Source organism: Leuciscus leuciscus (genome assembly GCF_965113295.1).
Source record: "Leuciscus leuciscus genome assembly, chromosome: 2".
NCBI lineage: Eukaryota > Metazoa > Chordata > Actinopteri > Cypriniformes > Leuciscidae > Leuciscus > Leuciscus leuciscus.
Window position 1 is genome coordinate 5,170,522 of NC_138726.1, and position 24,717 is coordinate 5,195,238.

Here is a 24,717-nt window from a genome sequence, read left to right on the forward strand (position 1 = left end):
AGCATTACATTTCACGTTCCTTGCAGCTAATTCATTACAATGACATAAAATAGTGTGATCAAACGTCCAAGTAATACAATAACTAATTTATTACCTCATCCGTGAACATGATTAGTGAATTCCACGCATCTCTGGATGGTGAAAACCACATTTTCCTTCATAGCGTCATCAAGCTTCGCCTTTGTTATTGTTTTGAAAATGCGACCACGTGAGTAAGAACGTTTGCTTTGAGGCGTCGCGTTTAAAGAGCTCGTTTGTGTCTTTGTAAAGACTTGTTTATTCCGGATATGTTTGTTCGGAGCATTTGACTGCAGATTGTTTTGTAAATGAAGCAGTGTAATGGAGAGTATGATCATTTCTCTGCATGTTTTTTTTTGCGCAAAAAGCTTTATTAACATTATAAAGTAAACCTCCAGGAACATATTAAAATAATAAAATAAAATCATCCATTTCATGACTCTTTTAAATTTCTCCTTTTGTGTACATTTGTACAAGAAAAATATGACTTAATGTGCTCTTTTTTTCATGTTACTGTAATGTAAGGTTCAGTTTTGGATCTTATATGTTTGTTTACTTAATGTCCCCATATTGTACAAATTTTGACAAGAACTGATTGGAAAAGCAATTTTTCTGCATGTTTTTTTGCGCAAAAAACTTTAACATTAGTAAACCTCCAGTAACATATTAAAATAATAAAATAAAATCATCCATTTCATGATTCCAAATTTCTCCTTTTTGTATATTAGTACAAGAAAAATATGACTTTATGTGCTCTTTTTTTCATATTACCGCTATTTATCTTACATTTTAGTTTTCTTACGTTTTGCCCATATTGTACAAATCATGATGATAACTGGTTGGAAAAGCAATTGAATCTTTCATGCAAAAAAAAAAAAATGTTTTAGTTATAACCTACCACTGCAATCCACGGCATTTTGATTTCTATGTGTGTCGCATACTGGGTCTCATTGGTCTCTCACATAGCTATATATATATATTAAACCTCAAACATTTTCTGCATGGCTGTGAATTCGATGCTTCATGCAGTTTTTCTCTCTAAGTGTAAATGGAGAAATGAGTTTTTCACTGAAAACTGTCACATCATGCCTGGTTAGGACATAATTGTCCCCTTTTCTGGCTGCATAGCCGATTTCTAAACCTCACTGAATGTCACGGTTGTCACTGTTGGAACCATTTCGGCATCATTTGGGGAGCTTGAAAAAGAGTCAGCACTGGTGTTAGTCATCTTTAATGTTTACTATCTCTCTTTTTACCTGGACAGCAGCCACTGCCCGACCTGAAAGAGGAATGTGTTGCTTTGAAAGCCTTGAGATATGGCTGGAATTTCCCCAAAAGGCTGGCGCAAACAAGACCGGCATGGCAGGCATTCCCTTCCTCTAATTGGTCTTTCGCAATCAAAGAGAAATCCTTTTTTTTTTTTTTAAACTGTCTGGTAGAATCTCTCCAGTACTTGAAAGCAACTGGACATGGTTTTCCATTTGAATCAGACTCATAATTGAAGCGTGGCATAGAAGAAGACAGAAAAGATGCCCTTGTTGAGCAATCAAACAGTGTTTTGAACGGAAGATTCAGCCCTAGATCGTGACTGCAGTAATTAGAGAGCTTTTTTTGGTTATATTTGGAAGCACACTCATGCTTGTCTCTGGAGGGAAAAGCCACTGCTTCTCTACTGCAGTGCATCAGCTGTTCACCTTCAAGCTGAATTTTCTGTTTTAAACGCATTAAGACCTATAACATCAGAGCAAAACGACAAAAGGAAGCGGATCATTGCCCAAAATCATCCAACGACTGTCACCCGTAAACTATTAAGCCGTTCAGGCAGTGACACAAATTATTCCTGGCCTCAAACACATTCTCATTTCGCTTCGGTTGTTTGTTACCACTGTGGGCTTTCAAAGTCCAAGCGTCTTACATCGTTGGAATGCTTGACTCGAGACGAACACAACACACGTCTCGGGTTCTTGGATTTTTCGGAAAACGTACTTTTGCGAACTAGTCCTAGTTTTTTTTCCGCCTTATCGGATCCAAACCAGTGCAGAAAGATTCTCTCGAGTCTGATTGTCAATAATTATCAACAAAAAGTCAGTTTCGATTGACGTCTGCGACGGGACGCCAAAACGCTCAAAGTGGTCATGGACACTTTTACTAAAATGGCTATTCCTCTTGAACAGAATGAGATAATTTCACCAAACTTGGTACACATGTGTATGGGCTCGGTCTGTGGTCGCGTGAAAAATAATGTGGCGAGTGGCCACTTGGTGGCGCTATGAAATAAAAAAATAAAAAATGGGGAAAAAAACAACAACATGAAAACTGCTTTAGCTAGGCAACATTTTTTTCCCCCGACTGACTTGAAAACTGGCATGCGGTGTCATTGTACAAGGTGCCGTGATTGTCTACGAGGACATTGGCGTATCTCAAAAAAAAAACGTCAGCCAATGAAGTTCCAGCGGCTGTCAGACAAGGTTAACGGAGGCCAATCGAAACAAAACTCGCTGGGCCTGTTTGACTCACGGACCTAGAGGCCTGTGAGAAATTAAAAAGAAATCGGCCACCGGGGGGCGCCTTCACGTTTTTCACGTGCGTTAAGGATTGGATATTACTAGATTTTTCGCACACCCCCACGACATTCATACTATAGGGTAGAACTCCTCATTCTGAGCAACTTTGCCTCTCGCACCACTGTCAGTCAAACTGTTCGTTAAATATTGGAGATTATTTCAAAAACCCTCTTTCGTGAACTCGTCCTAGGTTTTTGGCTCAACCTCGATAACTGTAAAAATTGTTATAGGAACACTTACCAGCTTCATCAACTCAAGCAATTACGTCAGCAACGCATAATGAGAAATTAATCCTGCTATAACCGTAGTTCTATATTAGAATAAAAAAAAGTTAAAACTGGTAACACTTTACAATAAGGTTCATTAGTTAATGTATTAACCAACATGAACTAACAATGAGCAAAACATTTGTTACAGTATTTATTCATCTTTGTTCATGTTAATCGTGCTGTTCATTGTTTGTTCATGTTAGTTCACAATGCATTAACTAATGTTAACAAATGCAACCTTTGATTTTAATAACGTATTAGTAAATGTTGAAATTAATATTAACTAAGATTAATAAATGCTGAAGAAGTATTTTTCATTCTTAGTTCATGTGTTAACTAATGAACCTTATTGTAAAGTGCTACCAAAAAACTTAACACCGCAACACATTTTTATAGACAAAATAACTAGCAACAATGCTTGCGAATTTACATTTGTATGTGGACTTCAATTTAACTGTATTACTGGAATGTAATTATTTTTTTATTTTATTTTTACAAACATCAAAATATTTTTTGTGGTTTTTCAGTGAAAATTTGCATTTCCCCCACGATTGGTCATTTACAATTTGCTACCTACTTTTTCCTCACGACGGTTTCACAATTAGAGAAAGATTTGATTTGATAATTAGAGTCATTTCCTATTGATGTTCCCCAGCACACTCTACAGGGACAAGGCTACACACAAACACACGCTTCCCCATGGTAATTATCAGATCTTTATCTTATCTACAATATTTAGTACCAGTGCCCTTGAAAGTGTGCTGATAAAAACCATGGCAAAATCACACAGCGCTTAGAATGACTCTTTGTTTTACATTTCAGTGCTTCCCACAGCTAGCCCCGGCTTTGTGCTGAGCTTGTTTTAATCTCCATAGCTCTTGTTGAGCTTATTGTTGTGCTTTTGAAAGAAGTGTATTTACACTCAGAGAGCTGTCTGTAGCCACCTCGGCTGAGCCAGACCTCTCTCAGCAGGATAATCTCAGTCTGATCTGCTCACCCCCTACATAGCAGCCAGTTCTGCCGTCTTTGTGGCGTTCAGCGAGTGGGGGAGGAATCCTCGCTCTCGTCTCCCCATGTATGGACTAGTTCTCTGAGAGCTGAAGAGGCCCTGAGTGCTTGTGTTTATACTGAGTCCCTACAGGCTTTGTGTTCGCCGGCTATAAGATTCACACTCGTGGAATTTTAAATTTTTTGAAGATTGAAGAGGTAGCATGTCTATAAGCCTGTGTGTTGTCAGAAAGAAAATATGCAGTATTTTTTTATTTCTAAGCCCATTTTACCTTTTTGAATTATGTAAGTCGATGTGAAATGGCATTCACTGCCCATTTTATTACCCTAATGTCTCTAATATATCTTTGTGAAAGGGTATGAGTGGCAAGGAAGTGATGGAAAAAGTGTTTAGAAAAACCTTCTTTGAATCTTCATTTTTTCTAGTTCGGCTTGGTTGCAAAATTTCACATTTACACTCGCATCTGTGTATATCCTGAATGAGCCATTTCACAAAACAGATGTTTGCATATAGACAAACACTTAGTAATAGCTGAATATATAAAAATGACCTTGATTCTTAAAGTCCCCCTGTGGTGAAAATCCAGCTTTTAATGTTGTTTATATGTCTATGATATGCTTTAAGACAAACCATGTGTAAATTCATAAGTCAACACCATTGCTGAGTATTTTATATCCCTTAAAACTCATCTTTGATCACCAAAATGACATTTTTAACTTTTTTTTTTCCTTGAAAAAATTATTCTTCATGTCTTTAAATATCTTGAATGTAACCCGACACCCTCGCCTCATTTAGTATACGCGGTTCTATGAACATGTAAATGAGCCCCGCCTCCACTCACTCACTCAGCTCAGAGATCCACTCGTTGACGATCACACGTTGATCTGATTGGTTACAAGGTTGTGACGTCAGAAACGGTGATTTCAAAGCGTGTTTTTGAGACTGTCTTTGGTTCACTGCAGTTTTAAGGAGAAAATACTCAGCAATGCTGTCGACTTATGAATTTGCACATGGTTTGTCTTAAAGCATATTAAAAACACCACTAGACATATAAACAACATTTAAAAGCTTGATTTTCCCCACAGGGAGGACTTTAAGAAAAATAAATGTAATTCAGATTCAATGTATGTTTTCGAAAAACAACTCTCGTTATCTCTTGCTTCTTGATTAAGTGCATATTGTTTTAAGGCTATTTAGAGATTTTATAACTGGAAAACAAGACTAAATCCTGCTTAAGGAGTTGATTTTTCTGCAGTGCTTCCATGGCTCTGTGTGTCTAAAAAGAAACCATATGTCACAGAGTGCACTCATAAGTGCTCCTGACACGTTTACTTGTAAAAGCAGTGGCCGTGTGGAGGTGTGCGATACACTCCTCTGACGGACTCTGCGCGTATTAATGCTTTGTGGCGTTGGACTGGCAGGTTTCCAGGGCTGCTCAATGAGGCAGCACTCAGTCTGCTGAGCTCTTTCTGCCTCACGTCACTCTGTTTATTCTTCCCTGCACTCCAGCAAACCAGCTGAGCTTCGGGAATAAACTCCATCAGCTTTTTAACTCCGTACCGAAACCGTGCCAGTCTAGTCCTCAACACCCAACGCATAACCTTCCCACCCGAGAACCCATTTTGATGATTACCAAGAGCGTTTAATTCCACTGTCTGTGCGCACAAGCCTTTGGGGAGCCAAACTGACCCAGTTTCTGTGTGAATCTACATTTAGACTGGCTCCGTGGGCTAAAATCATCTATCCTTGATCTCGCCCTCATAAACAAAACTGCCGATATAAATCATCCATTGCTGCTTTCCTGTCCCTTGAGTGAACAGTGCTTTTTAAAGCACAAACATGACTATTGTGCTGTGTGTCCAATACTGATTACTCATTATCGTATAGCCTTTAATTGATATGCTTTGTACATTGTAGTTATATCCATTAATTGAAATGCTAATATAGTGATTCTCACCTGGTGGAACGAGACCCAACAGTGGATTGCTGATCTGTTTCTATTGGGTCACACATTGCAGGGAAGCTAAATGCAAATAATCGTATAGTCATGCATAGTTAAGGTAGCAAAAAAATGCTTATCTTTTAAAAGGGCAGAGAGAATGCTTCTAATATCTTTTGTTGTTGACTTAAAAGACCATTTCGGCGCTAATACATCTGTCCCTTGACTGATCCCAAGATAAACAGGTTTGCATCTTCTCGTCGTTGAAAACCGTTTACAAAACTATGCAATGTTTAAAAACACTTACTAGATCTGCCCATTGTTTTTTAATTGATTCATTCATTGGCATATAACATAATTAATAAAAAAATAATTGAATATATTTGCTGAGAAAAGCCCCCATTTGAAGATAGTTCAAAGACATTATTGTGGCAGACATTATTGTGGTGTGTGTGTGTGTGTGTGTAAAACACTTACTAGACAGTTCGGATGTGTACACATTAGCAAACGGACATCTTTAGGAGCTTGTATTGTATTTGTGTGTCTGTTTTTCCACGTGCCATCTGTGCGTTAAACTGAAATTTAGAAAAGACTGAGGGTTTAGAAACTAGAAAGATTTTAGTGAGAAACTGAGACCTTAGAAACCAAAAGCTCAATGTTGCTGTTTGGACTGTGCAATAATACATTTCAATGTTAGTTGTAGAAAAGATTAACCTTTTAATATGATTGATATCTCTCTTCATAAAATCTTTTTACTGATCATGTAAAAATAAATGTACCAATAATGTCACAGGAATAGTTTGCATCCCTAATCATTGTATTCTTTTCTTTTGTGTGTGCAAAAATCACTATTTACTGCAAAATTATCATCCTTTATATCTATGTATAAAATCATCCATCACTGTCAGTTTTGCACTGTGATTAGTTTGGTCTGTCTGCCCAAAAAAAGTGCCAAATGACTGCCTTCTCAAATACACACCTGAAAGGCAGTGATTCACTTGCACAAATGCTGCTTAACACAGCTAAACTGCTTTTTGTGAAGATTTAGTGAAGCTTTTAAGCCCATTACCTTCTTACTTTCTACCAAACCATATATAGATAAATGGCAGAACAGAAGCAGTGTCACTAGTGATTTTGTATTTTGGACCCAGCGTTTATCGGCACTACACTAATCATTTCATCATAGGCTGCAAAAAAAAGAAAAGAAAAAAACCTTATCTGTCGACTAATTTTAACCCTAAATGTCTCAGTGGTAGTGAAACCTAACCGCATTGTGCAAGTCATTTCCTACTGGATTGAATTGTTCACCTTAAATGTTTTGATATATGTCGTGACAACCAACCGTTTATCAGTGTTCCTCCCCCACAACCAGGTTGTGTGTGTGTGTGTGTGTGTGTGTGTGTGTGTGTGTGTGTGTGTGTGTGTGTGTGTTGACTCTGTCATGCTTAAATAGAAGCACAACCATGGCTGCGAGTGCAACCAGTGCTTAGCCTCTGCAGGGAGATGTCAAGCAAAGCCAGCCAGCTGAACGCGAGCCCTGGATACGGTCAGAGAGAGAGAGTGTGTGTGTGTGAGGGGGTAGTGCAGCTCAATTTCCATTTTTATTAACAATCCTGTTACCTCTGTCAGGGAGACGGATGGACGGGAGCTGGTGGATCAATGTCACTCTCCCTCCAGCATGCCAAAGAGCCACAGCACAAGCAAACCATTAACTGCTTCCTATCCAACCCCTGTCCTGTGCTCAGCCCACAAGGAACAGCTATAAATACTGATTATGTTACCTTTCTCAAGGTCTTATTAAAGGAGCTATACTCCTTAACAGGCACTACAATGCAATTTCTTGCCATTACACTGCAGGTAATTGATTGTTCAAGTGCTTGCTGTTAACTTAATTAATGGCGTTTTTTTTTTTTTTTTAAGACAAGCAACACTATTGCTATTGCTCAGGATCGGGGGTTTGTTCAAATCCCTAAATATGAGTATTAAACTTCGTTGCATAAACTAATTGTGTTTGTGGTACGGACATTAATGATTTTTGCTGAGAAAAGCTCCCAAATTGAAGATAGTTCAAAGACTTTATTGTGGCAGACAAGTAAAGCATTGACTAGACAGTATAAAAAGTGAAAACGCAGTATAAACTTCCCAGAATAGTCAATGGATCAAATAGCAGTGTGCTAAAAACCACCCTATCAAATGCATAGGAACACGTTAAAGTCGCAAAGAAATAGAAGAAGCTAAAGATCTTTGCTTCCCTGTTACGATGCACATCCAAGTGAAACAAAAGGAAGGAGGGGACTTGGTTCAGTACATCGTCATTGATTGGGCGGAGGCAGATCTGAATGCAAGATTGCAGTCGATTGTAAAAAAAAAAAAAAGACTAAATTATTGGAGAAGTCCAGTATACGTCACCGGAAGATCAAGTTAAGACAATTTGAATACAAATTACGAGGTCAAAACTAATTTAACACGCTGCTATGCGACTGCTAAAAACCTCCCACAACACCGTAATGCTGTGCGTTTCATGATCAAACACTACTCGTGTTAATATAAGAATCTAGTTTAGTAACTCCACGTGCAAAATCTGGGAATTCATTTTTCATTCTTAACAGAAATTACTGCGGGAGGATGAACAGTTGGAGAAGTGTTCGGAAAACCTCTCCTGCTGGTTTTTGATTTGTGACTCACTTACGCCAACAAGAAGAGGACCCCTGGTAGTTAGTGGGGATGATTTCTCCCAGAGAGCCATTCATTCTGAAGTCTCAAACAGAACAATTTGCATGCACAACGATGGATTTAGATCCATGTGTTTTTCAGAAGGTGTGTGTGTGTCTACTTAATATCATTTTTGGGAACAAATGTGTACCCAGCAGGGACCAAAACCTGACAAAATCTCCCAAAACCTCCCTTTAGGGGCGCCCGCATTTGTTAATCTGATATGAAAAATAAAGTAATTGAAGGTTGTTGTTTTTTTTAAATGCAGAAAGTGTTGTGTGATGGGTAGGTTTGGGGGTAGGGTTAGGCCCAATCCCAATTCTATTTTATACCCCTTCGCCTACCCCTAACCCTTCACCTACCCCTTGCCCCTTGAAACAGAGTGGCAAGACGTAGGGGTGAAAATATTCCCCTAAGAAATGGGACACCACTACTACACCGTTACACGTCATTATACGTCGTTGCTAGCGCCTACGTCACAGGAGATGCGCCAAGATGCCGTCGTCAGCTGTAGTCTTGCGTGAGTTACAGCAATTTTTTTGCATTTTTCTTCTGAACTTCGCAGAAAACAACGTAGATGATGATATCTTCAACGCCTAATGCTGCGTTCACACCAAACGCGAATAGAGCGTCTGGCGCGAGTGATTTACGCGCGTCTGGAGGTCTTGCGGCGCGAATGAGGCATTTAGCGCGGCACGGTGGACGCGAATTCGCCTCATTCGCGCGTCCACTTCGATTCAAACTTTTGCTTTTTACACACGGCATATTGTTAACGAACTTTAGCGTTTTTTTTTTTTTTTTTTTAAGAACATGACCGTAAATATGAAGACAAGATTGAATGTGACAAAGAAAATGATTATTGGCAGTCTTGTTGCCTCTGTAGCCGGTGTATGCAGGTACATTTCTCATACCCCTTCGTTTGAAGTGTGGTCCCGAAAAATCTTCGTTTCAAGGGCTATCTGGCCCTTCCCCCTACCCCTACCCCTCCAACCAAAAGAGAATTGAGACAACCCTACCCCTTCACGGGAACGTGCAAAACGGAGGGGTAGGGCCAAGGGGTGAATTGGGATTGAGCCTTAGTGTAAGATGTGTATAATGTGTATAAAGTGTATAAGTGTATAAAAACCATTACGTCTATGGAATCACCCCATTTAGATAGCTAAGTAAAGTGTGTGTGTGCGCTGAGCTTGACTACTCTCACGATGATGGTGGGGGAAAGGTTTGTATCCCTTCTCTGCTGAAAAGACCTGCATAGCTGATCACCAGCCCCCAACAACTGCATGACCTATCTTAAAGGGTCCTTACATATATTAGCTGTAGCCTGACATGGTTGGTGTCCCAGTTTCTTAACTAGCTTAACCCCCTAAATATCCTTAGTTAACCAGCTTCTATGCTATCTGCTCTGGTTGAACAGCTTTACCAGCAAAGTTTTGGAGGTGAATAGCATGGTTATGTTGGTTCATCACCACCAAACCCGAATAAACCAACCCGGACCAGCATGGAAATGAATACTTGTCTAAGCTTGTCTTTTCAACAGGGTAAACCCTTGCTTCATTTCCTGCACACTATTCTGGGTGGAGGCCATATTTGATTTTAAGCACCAAAGCTGTAAGGCATAGTACAGTACAGTCGTTCTATACTTTCTATAAGTCATACTGGTGTGTACCTTGATGTCAATCAGTATGTTTTTCCAAAAGAGGAAAACAATCTCAGGATAACATAGACCAACTTATTGAACGTCTATCTCACAACCTCAAATTAAATATCATTCTATCCTCGCTAAGGTACGTCGGAAAGTATGTACAGTGTATGGTTTTGTACGTGTCTTATAATATTAATTTGTCCTCTTTTAGTCTAGCTCTGTACCAGCCCACACACACATACGCACATCTCCATTTGCCCTTGCAGCAGGGAAGGTTCAACTCGCCCTCCCCCCAGAGAGCAGATTTGCACTTGAGCTGACCGTTAAACATGCTTTGCTGGGTTGCCATAGGAGGGCTGAGCACAAAGGCACTGGTCCTGACCCCCGAGCGGCTGTTAGCACGGCTCCTGCGGTCTCAGGGAGAGAAAGAGAGGCGCCAACATCGAGCTGAAAAATTCTCAGGAAGCTGTCAGTACTGACACATTTCTCCCTCTGCACTGCTGCACATATATGCAAATCTCAGTGCCTCAAAAACAGAGCACCAGATCAGCCTCAATTTATTCCCTTCTTCTGTTTCTCTCTCCTCCTTTCTCTCATCTGCTTTCTTTTGCCGCTGCTCTACTAATGAAGATTTTCTTGCCCTGCCTCCCCCTCGCAGGCGAGAAGTGGAACAGAGAGCTCAGCAGTGTTTGAGTGTGGGGGAGCGGTCATGTACTCAAGTGTTTCTCATTAATGAATGATAATGGAGCCATCATATCTCATGTAAAGAGCTCTGTGACTAATTGTGCTACACTGTTTGTTGGGAGGATCTGCTTGATCTCTCTTCCAAAGGCTTTAGTGAGTCACCGTCAACATATATGTGAGGATTTTCTCACCTGGATTTAGTTCTGACTCGCTGTTTTGTTTGATTGTTGTATACAGAGACCAGCTGGCTGTATTTCAGTGGTAGCTGTAGCTTGTTCAAAAACCACTCTGCTATGGTACTTTCATGGTTTTGGACGTGTTTGGTCATTGTGGACATTGTTAATACCCCCCTTTTTTTTTTTAACAAGCTACTGCTACCATTGTGTGTTACATTGTAAGGCTGAATAATTACATATGCCTAATTAAAATCTTTCTGATAATGGTACCATAGTGATATCATATATATATTGTAGATGTGGAATCATGGCAATAGTATGGTATTCTTTGATACGTTTGATAAGTCCCGTTCAAAAAAACACCAATGTTTCTTGATTATATCACTTTAAAAGTGAAGCATGTACAAGAACGACATAGGGCCTAAGACAGAACCTTGTTGAACTCCATACTTCACTTGCATGTTTTTCTGTGATGTCAACATAAAATAAGGCTGAAACACTACTTGTGCTTAATTATTTAATCAGTTAGCATGACACAGAGTAAAATGTAAGGTGATGGTTAACATGGTACCATGGTCTTATGGACATGTACGATTTCTTTTGACTTGGTGTTGCAGTAATTGTATGAGATTTATGGACATGGTAATATGTTTTTTTTTTTTTATATGGTATTGTGTTAATGGCATGTTTCTTGCTGAGAGTCTAACAGTGGTACCATGGTAATATCATATATATTGTGGACATGCTATCATAATACCATACCTATACCATCCAAAAGCACAAATATGTTTCTTAATATCATGTATATTAATAATAAGGATAGATGTTTTGTATATTATCTGGGTAGATTCTTCTAATGATCTCTACATTGCTCTAAGGAGTGGAGTGAGCATGGTTGTGATTTAGAATGAGTTTAGTCGTGGCTCCAGCAGAAGCCCTGGATCTGTGCTTAGCCCCAGGCTCTTGTGCTGACAGAGAGGGGAGGTGATTAATTGCCTTGGAGGGAACAGTTGCAGGAATTATTAATGGCTGCAGGATTAATCTGTTTTCTCTGGTTGGCCCATTAGTATGGGCGACCCTGGTGGCTGGAAGATTTTTCTCTTGGTCTGGAGCTCCCTGGCAGCTAGTAGGACTGAGTTGTGTCTTTCTTTTCATCAGTCTTTTTTTCTTTGTCTTTCTCTTCATGTGTCTGAAAAATTCCCATCTTCGGCTGGCTCTTTCGGCAAACTCCAAACTCTGTGAGGCAGGTGGAATTGATTAATGTCACAGCATATTAGGGAAAGGGCTGTAAACACAGTGTGTCCCTGTTTTAAACTGTCCAAGCACTGCGATTTCTCAGCATACCTGTCCTGGTCTGTGTGTGGGTTTGCATCTAAAGTGGGAAAATGCATTGGTTTTTTATGGAACATGTTCAACTCTTGGCTACAAGCCTCATACCCAGGCCTCCGTTAGCAGAGGTTGGGGGACTCGAGCTACATGACTTGACTCGAGTCTGATTTGAGTTGCAAATTTAAGGAGTTGTGACATGCTTGACTAAATGAAGAAAATTATTAGACTTGACTTTGACTTGAGAACCAATGACTCGAGACTCGACTTGGACTTGAAATGCATGACTTGACAATTACTTTTTAACAACTGTAATTAAATTATGTTTTTTAAATTATGCAACATCTACTGATAAACAAATTGCAAGCCACAGAACCACCGACACAACAGAGTCAGAAAGAAAAAATCGCAGGGCACCAAATAGAGAAGGTAGAAGAAAACCTCCCAAGATCATTGCTTTTGGATATAAACCATTCAAAATGGACCATATTCATTAAAAGAGATTTGCTGTATGCACAATTTGCAATGCCAGGATATCAGACACGACCAACACAACCTTGAACTTTCTCTACTTCAAAAAGGAAAGGTATGTAAGCTAACCTGTTCATTATAGTTAAATTGATTAATATCTAGAGAGAATAATGTGCAAAACAACATGCTTCTTTATGCAATATTGTGTTTTCAAATGTAGCTGAAGGCTGCCGATAGACTAAAATGATTATAAACTAGGGGTGTGCGATATGACGATTTTTGATCGTGGACGATTAAAATGTCTCCACGATCTGCTTTTTGAAGAAATATCGAAGTATCGTGCATTCTATCAGTTGCTGTTCTGGCGCCTCTGTCCCAACATAGGCTACTGAACAACGCGACGTATATTCACATAAAATGTTAACGCAGCGGAACGGGACACTGCAGTTCACAAAAGTTAATAATTTGCATGTGCTTTAATGCCTTGTCGGTTAAACATTTAATTCGCGTGCTGATGCGCTGTTCTAACGTGTGCGTTTCTCAGCGCGTAAAGTTACATGTGATGCTCACATGCACTAAAAGCCTGTCTACCAGTGCCTGGATACTGGTCTAAGTTATCTTTCGAGTCTTATTGTGCTAAAACTGTTAAATACACACAAGGTTTACATAAACAAAGTCGGTTATGTCTAAAGTGAAAGCAAACTTGAGAAAATTTAGAGAAAATATTAGACGCGTCGCGTGCAGCTCTTAAAGAGACAGTAGTAATAGTAAACATGCTGCCGCTTGTCTTTAAAGGGATAGTTCACCCAAAAATAAAAATTCTCTCATTATTTACGCACTCTAATGTTGTTCCAAACCTGTATTAATTTCCTTCTAATATTTTCTAATATTTTTCTAATATTAATATTTTGAAGATTGTGGCTATCCAAACAGTATCTGGTCCCCATTGACTTCCTTAGGAGAAAAATATACTATGGAAGTCACTGGGGTACATCAACTGTTTGGTTACCCACATTCTTCCAAATAACTTTTATTTTCAACAGAAGAAAGAAACTTATTCGAGTTTAAAACAACGTGAGAGAGTAAATTATGACAATTTGAATTTTTAGGACAACTATCCCTTTAATGTTAATAAATGTAACAAAATTGTAACAAAATGCAAAGAGAAAATCACTCACTACTCTTGACTGATAACTTTTAATAGTGGCTTTAATAAGTATCAATGTATAATTTATACAGTGAAGTCTGTTTTGTTTTATTTTCATATTTGTTAATTTAATTACTTTCTTCAATGCTACTGTTAAATAGGCCTACACCTACTGTAGCTGAAAACATAAAGCACTGTTTATTTAATTTGTATATTAAGTTGTGTATGTGTAATGTGTATCTTTGATCTTAATATTTAATAACAAAGAAGATAATGACAATTTTTTTTATCTTCACCCCTGTCTGCCATTCTTTTTTATTTTATATTTTGTTACCTAAGGCTTTGTTTTTAAAATATGGACATTAGTTTGGCTGTAATGCTCAGTCACAAAATAGTAAAACCAACATAAAAAAGAATCGTGATAAAATCGTGAATCGTGATTTTCCTTAAAAAAATCGTGATATGATATTTTTGCCATATCGCCCACCCCTATTATAAACAATGAATCTCTTGTTTTGTAGTTAACCTCATGTTAAACTTTAAATTTGGTTTTAAATCGGTTCATTGATTCAATGACCCATTCATGAACAGTCTATTTAAGGGGGCAATTGTGGGGCCTTAAGGCTCCAGTATACTTTGAAGAACAAACTTGTGTGACATCATTTTGAACAAAATTTGGCCAAAATAAGTTCATTTCTGGAGTTGGAAACAGCTTGCCAAACTCAACTTATCAGAAAAGTTCGCTCCGGCTGGTAAACACCTTCAAACTTCCATTGTTCGGTAGCAATTACGAAATAGTTAGGTGTGGCTCTACCTTCTTTGTGAACATCTTCTTCAGGTTATTTCTTCTGTTCAGTCCGTCGAGGTCAGACGCAAGTAAAACAGGAACAAACTGGAGAGACTTTTTATAGTAGAAACTGAAGTTGTAACTCTAATTGATAGAGATTGAATGATTTTTTTTTTTTTTTTAAATCATGTTTAATACTGTAAAGCTGCTTGCTTTTAAACAATCTATTGTATAACGTGCTATATAAATACCTGTGAAGTGACTTTATTGGAGTACCGAAATGCAGATCTTGTGCAAGCATATCCGTATCGCTATTATCAGATGCTTTCTGAACTGCTGTTTTCTCACCGCTGTTATTTTTTGGTTTATTTTGTTGTCGAAAAGGAAAGCTTTTTTAATAATGGGCAAACAAATGTTACCATATTTAAGTATATTCAGCAGAAAGCTGTTTAGATTTCCACAGAATTCTGGCTGCCTTCATTCATAAAGTACTGCTTTTTCCTCGCCTCTCGCTTGTTTGTTTGGTAGATAATTTGGGTAATGTGTTTATACCTTTTTTCTGATAATAAAAGTGTTGCACTCTCAGCTCTCTTTTAACATGCTAGATGAAATAAGTGCACAGATTCCATGTGGACCTATTCAAAATTTTCATTTTACTCCAATTCTGCAGCAAGATAAGTTGTTGAGTAAATTCCATACAATTAAACCAGCTGAGAGTCTCTTCCTTCCGGAGACTTGTGTGCATTGAATTCACTGCAGTGAGGGAGCTGTAAGTGTCTGTGAGCATTCATGACATGCTCTAATCATTAAGGTACTTAGAGTTAGATTGGAAAAACGAGCTGGATCTCCCCAGACTGTGATGTGATTCTCCCTTGGCACTTCTGTGCATTATCCTTGATTGAGACCCTCAGAGTTTGTCAGATCCTGCAGTGAACAGTGATTTGTTTTAAAGGCTTTGACTTGACTCACTATCATATATGAAACATCAAAGCAAAGACTGTCTATCTTTATTACATTATTATTTCTAGTCATATATCCAAACACATCTTAACTCATTAACATGGACAATACCTCTAGAGCAAGATCACAACGCTCCAGCTGTCTGTGTTTATTACCCCCACTGAGTGCATGTGTCGTTGTCCCTCCTCCCACCCTTCACTGCCCATGGCTACAAGACAAACAGCCTTTTCAGGAACTGATATGATTGAACACAACAAAAGCAAGGGAATACTTTCTACTGTAGTGGTTCCTTTGGGGATCTCAAATTCAATTCAATTCAAAAAAGCTTTTTTGTGTATCCCCACTGGGGTAGAAAATTGTCAATACAAGAGACAACCACACAACAACAATTTAAGATACACCCCCATTTCCTATTTAAAATATCAATGGCAGTTGGAATAAAAGTCTTCTTATACTTGTCCTTTTTCACCAAAGGTACTTTCTATCGTCTACCAGACGGAAGTACGTGAAATGAACTACACAGGTGATGGGAAGAATCTGTCACAACAACGGAGGCTTTCCTTTTTACTGCCACAGTGTAAAGATCAGACAGAGTTACTTGTTTCTCACCAATAATTTTACCAGCCATGTTTGTAATCCTTAAAAGTCTGTTTTTGCATTTAACAGAAAGAGAGTTGTACCAGGATGCAATGTTGAAAGTGAGCACAGATTCAATGAGTGATTTATACGCAACTATCAGAATGTCCTTTTCAATATTAAAACTCCTCAAGTATTTCTTCAGTAAGCCTAGACGTTGATAAGCCTTTATCGTTATTACAGGTTATCTCATTTGTATTAATAGAGAAAAGAATTGGGGATAAAACACATCCCTGTGGGAGACCAGATTTTAAAACCACATTCTCTGACTTTTTGCCATTTTACCAGCACATGTTGTGGGCGGTCCTGTAAAAAACGATTAATCCATAAAATCAAGGTTTGATGCACCTGTGGCTCCTCCAGACGCCTCAGAAGTGTGTTTATATTCACAGTATTAAAGGCAAAAGAAAGTCCAAAATTAAAATCCTAATGCATGAATTTGCCAAGTCCAAATGCTTTACAGCCCTGTCCAGCATAGGTGGCATCTTCAACTCCGCGCCCAGTTCTAAAAGCAAATTGCAAAGAGGCAAGTTTACCAGTCATTGCCTGAGAGAGTTCTCGCGAGAGCACAAGTTGAATTTGCTCAGCGAGTTACTCTGGCGTCGAGTAATGATGCTCATTAAATATGCCCTTGTATCCGAGCTGCACCAATCACATCGGGTTATCTGATATAGGCAGGCCAGAGGCGAGCTAAACAGAAGACGACAGCACTGTGACATCGAAGTCATTAGTAAACATTGCAAGATGGCTATGGATGAACACCAGTTGTTTGAAACGGCTTTGGCCGCTACAATGAACGAGTTAGACTTGGCTTTTTATCTAAAAGAGGAACAGAAGACGGCGCTCGAATCCTTCCTTTGCAAGAAGGGCGTTTTTGCTGTTTTGCCGACCGGATACGGTAAGAGTATAATCTACCAGTTAGCTCTGCTGGTAGCTAAGCGATAACTTATTGTGATTGGTCGTAGTGTTATCCAATTGCGTGCAGTAAGATTTTCAAATGCATGCTTGGTGCCGCCCCTCGAGCTGGCCGATTTTCATTAGTCGATGCCAGACCATTAATCTTTCAGATTTAGGTCTGGATTTCCAGGCTATGGAAGAGTTGCTGACAAACCACTCTCTCCATACACTTGCAGAGCACAGATGTTAAAGCCACTGGTCTACAGTCCTCAAGCACCTTAGCATGAGCCTTTTTTGGTAATGGGATGATGGTACTTTCCTTCCAGGCTTGTGGTACAACATTAAAGTCAAAGAGACAGCTGAAAAAGTTATGTCAACACACCCTTCAGCTGAGATGCACATTCCCTCAGTACCTTGCCCTTTATTCCATCCGGCCCCGATGTCTTTTGGGGTTTAACTTGCATTAAAACCTTTTCCACAATCTGTTCCTCAATTAGTATGGGGTAAAGGTCAGGATGCTCTGTATGAGTCCAGTGCTCATCTGAATAGCTATTATTAAAACAAGCATAAAATTGATTCAGTTCGGTAGCAAAGCAGGCAGAATCAAGGCACTGGATATTGTGTTGTTTCTGGTTTCAAGTCAAAGTAAATCCATTAAGGTGAAAATCCGCTGTTTCCTGGGAGAGCCATGTCTCAGTAAAACAGAAAAGGCAATACTCCAACAATGAGATCCATCCTGTACATTTACAATACTATTGGACTTCAAGCATTAGTGATCTTCTATGGGGAAATGTGAAACATTATAAATGTAATTAAAGACTTTAATTAGATTTAAAGAGATAGTCTACCAGAAAATGAAAATCCTGTCTACTAGAAAGAAATTATCGGTCATCTAGGAATTACATTAATTAATGCACTCAGCTAACTGATATTTCATGTGGCTGGAGAAGTTATAAAACTTTTAGTTTTTTTTTGTTAGTTTTATCAGCATCAAAGTAAAAGCTAATGCCATGTTTTCTCATAATATCATCTAAAGGGAGTGTGTACAAGGAGAATAAAAAAGGGCCAGCGACGGATCCCTGTGGCACTCCATACTTAACTTACAGTACATTTGATTATCAGTGAATAACAAGTTTCTCACACAAAACTCTAATAGAAATTAGAATATAGTGCACAATATAAGTTGTACAGACCAATTTTATGGCATTGTTTTGCCCTTTTTGAAGTTTCTGTTAAATGGAAAAGAACAATCAGATTGGATATTCTACTAGATGACTCGGGCTGAGAATATAATTTTTTATTTTTAGGTCTATTGTTTTAAGTTCCAGTAAAGTTCCCTGTTACATTTTACAAAAAAAAAATAAAAATTCTACCCTTAGATTTCCAACAAACATGTACAGTTCTTCGAATGAGCCCAGGGTAGTTCTATGTGTTTTGTTTTGTTTTAGACTCTATGCAGTCCTGTTAGATGGGAAGATTACATAAGTTCTGGAGTTCAGTACTTGATCTGAGCGTAGGTAGTTGGAGAAAAGCCAGATGTGCTAGATGATGGAGTTCCAGCAATGCTCTGCATCTATTGTTGGGCTGGCTCCCTTGCTGCAGTATGGGTAATAAACTGCTTCACAACAGCCCCCAAACAATCAATGAGAAATTATCTTGCCAGATCGATGTCTGGGCTCTCAGAAGTTGCCTCACCAGCCAATGCAGAATACTGGGACTCAGCAGCTCTACGCAACCATTGGCTGGAGAAATGCATCTCCATTAGATTGTGTTTGTGCTGTGATGTTTCCAGAGGTGGACAAAGTACACAACTTCCTTACTTGAGTGAAAGTACAGATGCTACTGGTGAAATATTACTCCGTTACAAGTAAAAGTTGTAAAGACCGATTTTTACTTAAGTAAAAGTACAGAAGTACTTGTTTTTAAAAGTACTTAAGTATCAAAAGTAAGTGTAAATGCATTGTTTTATTATTGTTGCATTGTTGTGTGTAATACTTAAAGTACCTTATGCCTCTTAATATATGCCTGCCTACCCTCATATCAATATCACATGTATTTCTAGAACACAGTTCCGGTAGTGGGATTGAATAAGTGCACTCAATAACGTCCACAATGGTTTCGGACACCCAAATATGCTGTTCCCTCAAAGAGTGCCCTATTTAAAGTTTTTTGGCTTTTAGTATGAATATGTTAGCCTTACTGTTCTATAAGCTAGTGTGCACCAAAACAATGACAACATTCACATTTAGAAGACCAAACCCAACGCTGAAAATGAAAGTCAGGTTAATGTCAGAATCCAACACCAGATTGACGTTAATCTCCAACATTGGACAGACGTTGTATTGTGGTAGAAAACGAAAATTGGGTTGACGTCTGAAACCAACATCAGTCGCGTTGACGTCAGAAACCGACTTTCATTTCCAACCAAAATGCAACCCCTGCAACCAAAATCATCCCCTGACTGACATTACTACTTTCTACTCAAGGACCTTGACAGAACTGTAGTGGAGTAAAAAGTACGATATTTGTCTTTCAAAAGTAGTGAAGTTAAAGTAAAAAAAAAAAAGTAAAAAAAAGAATACTTAAAAAGTGTACTTAAGTACAGTACTCAAGTAAATGTACTTTGTTACTGTCCACCTCTGGATGTTTCTTTGTATTTATGTAGGGTATGTTATGTTTAGATCTCTCTCAAATTAAGGTTTTGATTTAAAATTGATTCTGGAATAGTCTTAGCTGATTTCAGATGTGCATCCATTGCTCAGTTTGTTTTGAAAAAGTATTTTATATCAAAGAAAAAAAATCTCTTTCTCTGTTGACCTAACTGATCTGTCCATTCATCTATTGGTAGCGTGAAATTCTCTTCTAATGGCTTTGTGACAGTGTGCTTTGAAATAGGATTTCAGATGCATGCTCTGAACAATTGTTTACAGGTTTTTGCCTTCCCAGAGCTGCAGGTTTAATAGGGCGAGACAAACAAAAAGACAGCATCTGATAAGCTGGCTTTAGCGTATGTCGTGTTCCGTGACTCAAATTTTGGTCAGGTAACAGATTTCATCAGCATGAGCTGTTTGAAGAGAGCCAGACTTTGCAGGCGTTTCAGGTTGACAGATGCTAGCGCTGTACATCTTGTGGCGAATGCTGCCAACTGATCTGAAAAAGCGGCCAGCGAAGATCAAGGGGTGGAATTGAGAGTCTTTGCTTTCCCACAGAATAGAGATGCTGATGCCAGCCAGATCAGCATCATCTCATTTGCTATCGATCGAGTGGCTCCAGTTTCAGAACTGAAGACTGCTGAGAGCCTCGTACTGGCGTACTCTTAGCTAACAGTAATGCAGCATTAGGAATCACAGAATCTCACCCCTGAAGAATCTGACAGAACAACTGACACTAGCCTGAAAATGAGATTCCTTCAGCATTTGCCGTTCTTGATGATTAATTCTGACACTGGAATACTTGATAGATAAAAAAAAATAAAAATAAAAATACTGTTATTCAGGATATTTGAGACCAATTAAATGTTTGATATTATTTGTTTTTTAGATGCAGGGAACACTTCGACTTTGACAAAATCGCTTCATTCTGTTTTCCTCTACAAAGCAAGGATGGCCTTCCTAATGACAAAACCCAATCTAAGTTGGACTTGTAATAAAAGTAGTCATAGTTATGGTCAAATGTATTTACAGAAGCTCAACAAATATGCAATACCACCTTAGAGTGAAACACTGTTATATGAAGAAGATACCAGAAGATGCTGCGCCATCAATATAACACGTATATATTACACTTTTATTTAAGAAAGGCATTTGGAAAGAAAAAGAATACTTTTAGACTTCATAGAGAATTTTTAGCAGATTTAAAGTTATTAATCATTCTAAGAGCTAAATAATAAAACACATTAGATTAGTCATCGATGCAATACTTTAATCTATTGACATCCCTACAGAACTTTTTATTCTGTGTCATTTTAATAACAAATCACATGCAATGGGACGTTGTACATCATTCTAGGAAGAACATTTAATCTCTCTGAATGCTAGTTGGTTGTGAATCCGTATTCTCAGAATTTTTTTTTTTTTTTTTTTTTCAATTTACACTAAACAAATGAAACCTGTCCTTGACTAATGATGTATCAGTGTGACTTTTACAGCTCTCCAATCCCTATATGTGCGATGAGAAAGGTGTTGTAAGTGTGAATGTGTGTGTAAACGGATTCATAAATTCCCTCTTCCTGATCCCAGCCCTCGGCTCAGCAGGGCAGCTTTTGGTTGTTTGACAGGGAGCTTTGAAAAGGTCACCGGGACTTGAATCACCATTAACCTCACCCCTCCCCATTCTCTCACACAGGGAAACTGGAGAGCCAGAGCCATCAAAGTGCCAAGAAGTGTTTAATGCAGCCGGCGTGACCCGAAACAAAGCCGTGGTGGTCAAGAGACGAGGAACAGAGAGTCGTCGGCCGTGTCAGACAGTGGGAATCACCGTGTCACATGGACGCATATGGTGACCGTCAATAGATAACTAAACCAGAATCATTCCCTAATTGCTTTTTCTGCAATAAAAGGCTGAAGACTACTTGTGTATCTGGTCTTTAATACTAATAATATATTTGTTATAATCCAGTCTTTTTTGCCATATAATTAACCAGCTCCCTTTTAATCTCAATTGGATTTCCAGCTCATAAAGCCGACGGTCTGAACCAGAACCGCTTGGCTGAGCAAGGAATTTTCTGCTTACTAAAGAGGCAATTGTGCTGGAGAGCTCGTATTGGAGCTGCTCTTGTTATTTGGGCCACAAAGCCTCTCAGGTTTTTGGGCCTGCTGCTCTCAGAGTGATTGAGTGGCCTCTTTGTGACACAGGCATCTCTGCAGCAGAAAGAGCAAATGACTGGCTCCATTAACGGGAGATTGCATGATGGGAACTGCATTAAAGTGGCCATGGAGCATATATTTCCCTCTTCTTGTGCAAAACGGGACGTTCAACATGGGGAAATACATCAGCATGATAAGTGGTTAGCTAGCATCTGCGGTCTGGTGAATAGAGAGTCTGTTCTGGGATTTGCTTGACTTTTTTTGAACATCGTGTGGGTGAATCATTTTGAGTAATTCTCTCAAATTAATAATACATTTTTAAAAAGTCAGTTTCATACCAAATTCCTGTAATGCGGAAAAAAAGATGTGATTGACCATGAGTTTTAAAAAATGTGTTTCTTCTACTTAAAATAATACAATTATTTGAAATAAATGGGTTATATTTTGTATTACAGAAATGCAAATTATACTTATTTTATATTTCACATTTACAGCACACTACTAACAATTGGGAAAGGAGGAAATGCGCTTAATTGTTATAAATATAATGTTTAAATGAATATATTATATATATTTTAAGAAAACGCATGTGTAGCAGTGTAATGGATCCGTGCGTCATGTCTTAAAGTGACAGCAGCCTAATAAACCTGCTGCCAAATTATGATATAATATAAAAAAATATCTATATGGCAGTTTTTCCCCATGGTATCGATGTCAAAAATTGAGTAGTAACTTGGAAAACCACTATAGCCACAGTGACTGGGGAGCAAAGAAGTTAGTCAATATTTATTCTAGCTGAAATGTGACATAATGTGTTCATATGATCCACCCTTTTACAGTATCAGTCACTTTGCCTCTTTTTTTCCCCAATCATATTGTAATGTGCGACTAATTGTCCAAAATACTAATGGGGTTTGAGTGTCAGATTGAACCTTTTGGAAACCCTGTGTCGCCTAAAGCCAGAGAGCCGCTAATCAAACGCACACATCTCCTCCAGCTATGGGTGCTGGGACGCTCCTTTGTGCCCAAGTACAAAAGACGCTTTCTCGGGAAAGTGCGGAAGACTTTCCTAAATGCAGTTTTTCACAGAGATTTGATCTTGGGTGGGATTCGATGCACCGGCCGATGCGTGGGATTTTATAAATGAAAATGTTTCTCAATAAAAACAACATTATTATGGAGCGTTCAAACAAATATCCTGCGTTTGTTTAAACACACAGTATGAGCTATTAAAAGCACGACTCGAGTGTGAAGGAGCTAATTATCTTATGAAAAGCTTATGTTTTTGCATTTGAATGAGGGGGCATTTTAAAAGAGGCTTAGGTTGTAGAAGGAATGTCAGCAGCAGGTCTTCCTGTTCTCCGTCAGCACTTTCCTCGCAGGCGTTTCCTTCTCCCGCCACTGTTTGACAGGCCTCACTCTGTTAACCCCGGATGAAAGAAAGTGCAAATGAGTGTACCTGTGGCTACAGACGCGACGCTGCCACCCAGGAACCAGAGATCGTGTGAGAAGTGTCTCCCCACAGCAGTTTCTGATGATGCCGGATTGTTATCTAGCATTGTTTGGGAGAGCTTTCCAGTGTTCACTGAGCTATGCAAGAAGAGTAATACGCCTACATGCACTTCAACAAATGGCATTGTAAATGTTTGTGTGTTTGCTATATTAACACATAAACTGGTATGTCTGGCTTAGTCATACTTCAAAAGCAAAGCAATACTGTCAGTCATCATGTACCAACTGAAATCAAAATCATTACAGATCAATCATGTTCTCACCAGCAATGTTACTGTAGCACCACATGTCAAGTGTTTAATCATTTAACTCCTCCTCTTTTAAAGGGATAGTTCCCCTTAAATATGTAAATTCTGGCTCAACTATCTTGCGAACGACCTCAAACATGAAGGATGTTTAGCACAATGTCAATGCTGCTCATTTCCTAATACATGTTGCATCCGCTGTTTCCATTCACCTATTTTTATGCAAATTTTGGGATATCACATAAAAACGCTGGATGGAAACGTGTGGTGCATAAAAACACACTCAGTTAAGGTGGATTTTTTATCTTTTAAGAGCATATGTGCATAAACAAAGATGAAAACACATTTCCCGAATAAATCCCTCAATGCTCAATAAAAAACATGTGACAGCCTCAACAGACGATGTGATTGGATAACTGCACTTACCGGCGGACCAATTGCATCTCAAATGTCGGTTTTGTCGTCCCGAAGTTTCTGAGATAAAGTTTGTCATCACAATAGGGGTATAATTGGGTATAATTATAATTAGTGTCACATGATTGCGTTCCCGAACACTAGCATTTGAACGCAAGAGAACATGACAGCGTTTATTGTGTGAACGCAACTCAATTATGATGGAGGAAAAAAAGAGCCACAGTTTCTTCCCTGATTGCAGCATCTTCCATTTTTATTACTGATTTATTCATTTTATTACTGCAATTTCCCTGGAAGTGACTATTTTGCTCTCTTGAACACATGGGATGGAAACGCTGGTTTATTCACAAATGTTTAATGCCATATTCCAGTTTTGTGCATCAGTTAAATTCACAGCTTTGGATGGAAACACAGCTAGTGATGCGAATCTTCATACCATATTTGCACCATATAGCAAATCTCTGGCAAAAGATAAAAATATTGTATTTCTTTAGAAGGTTTGCA

At 38.7% G+C, this 24,717-nt stretch overlaps 1 protein-coding gene across 1 annotated transcript in view; it reads left to right on the forward strand.

The window, feature by feature from the left end:
* The window catches only part of trip4 (thyroid hormone receptor interactor 4), an 88,143-nt gene extending 66,337 nt beyond the window's left edge, over nt 1-21,806 (forward strand). Inside the window, exon 13 of the mRNA XM_082160976.1 lies at nt 21,582-21,806. Coding sequence (XP_082017102.1) covers nt 21,582-21,640 — 59 coding nt within the window. The 3' untranslated portion in view covers nt 21,641-21,806. The remainder of the gene's footprint in view (nt 1-21,581) is intronic.
* Nucleotides 21,807-24,717: the final 2,911 nt, after the last annotated feature.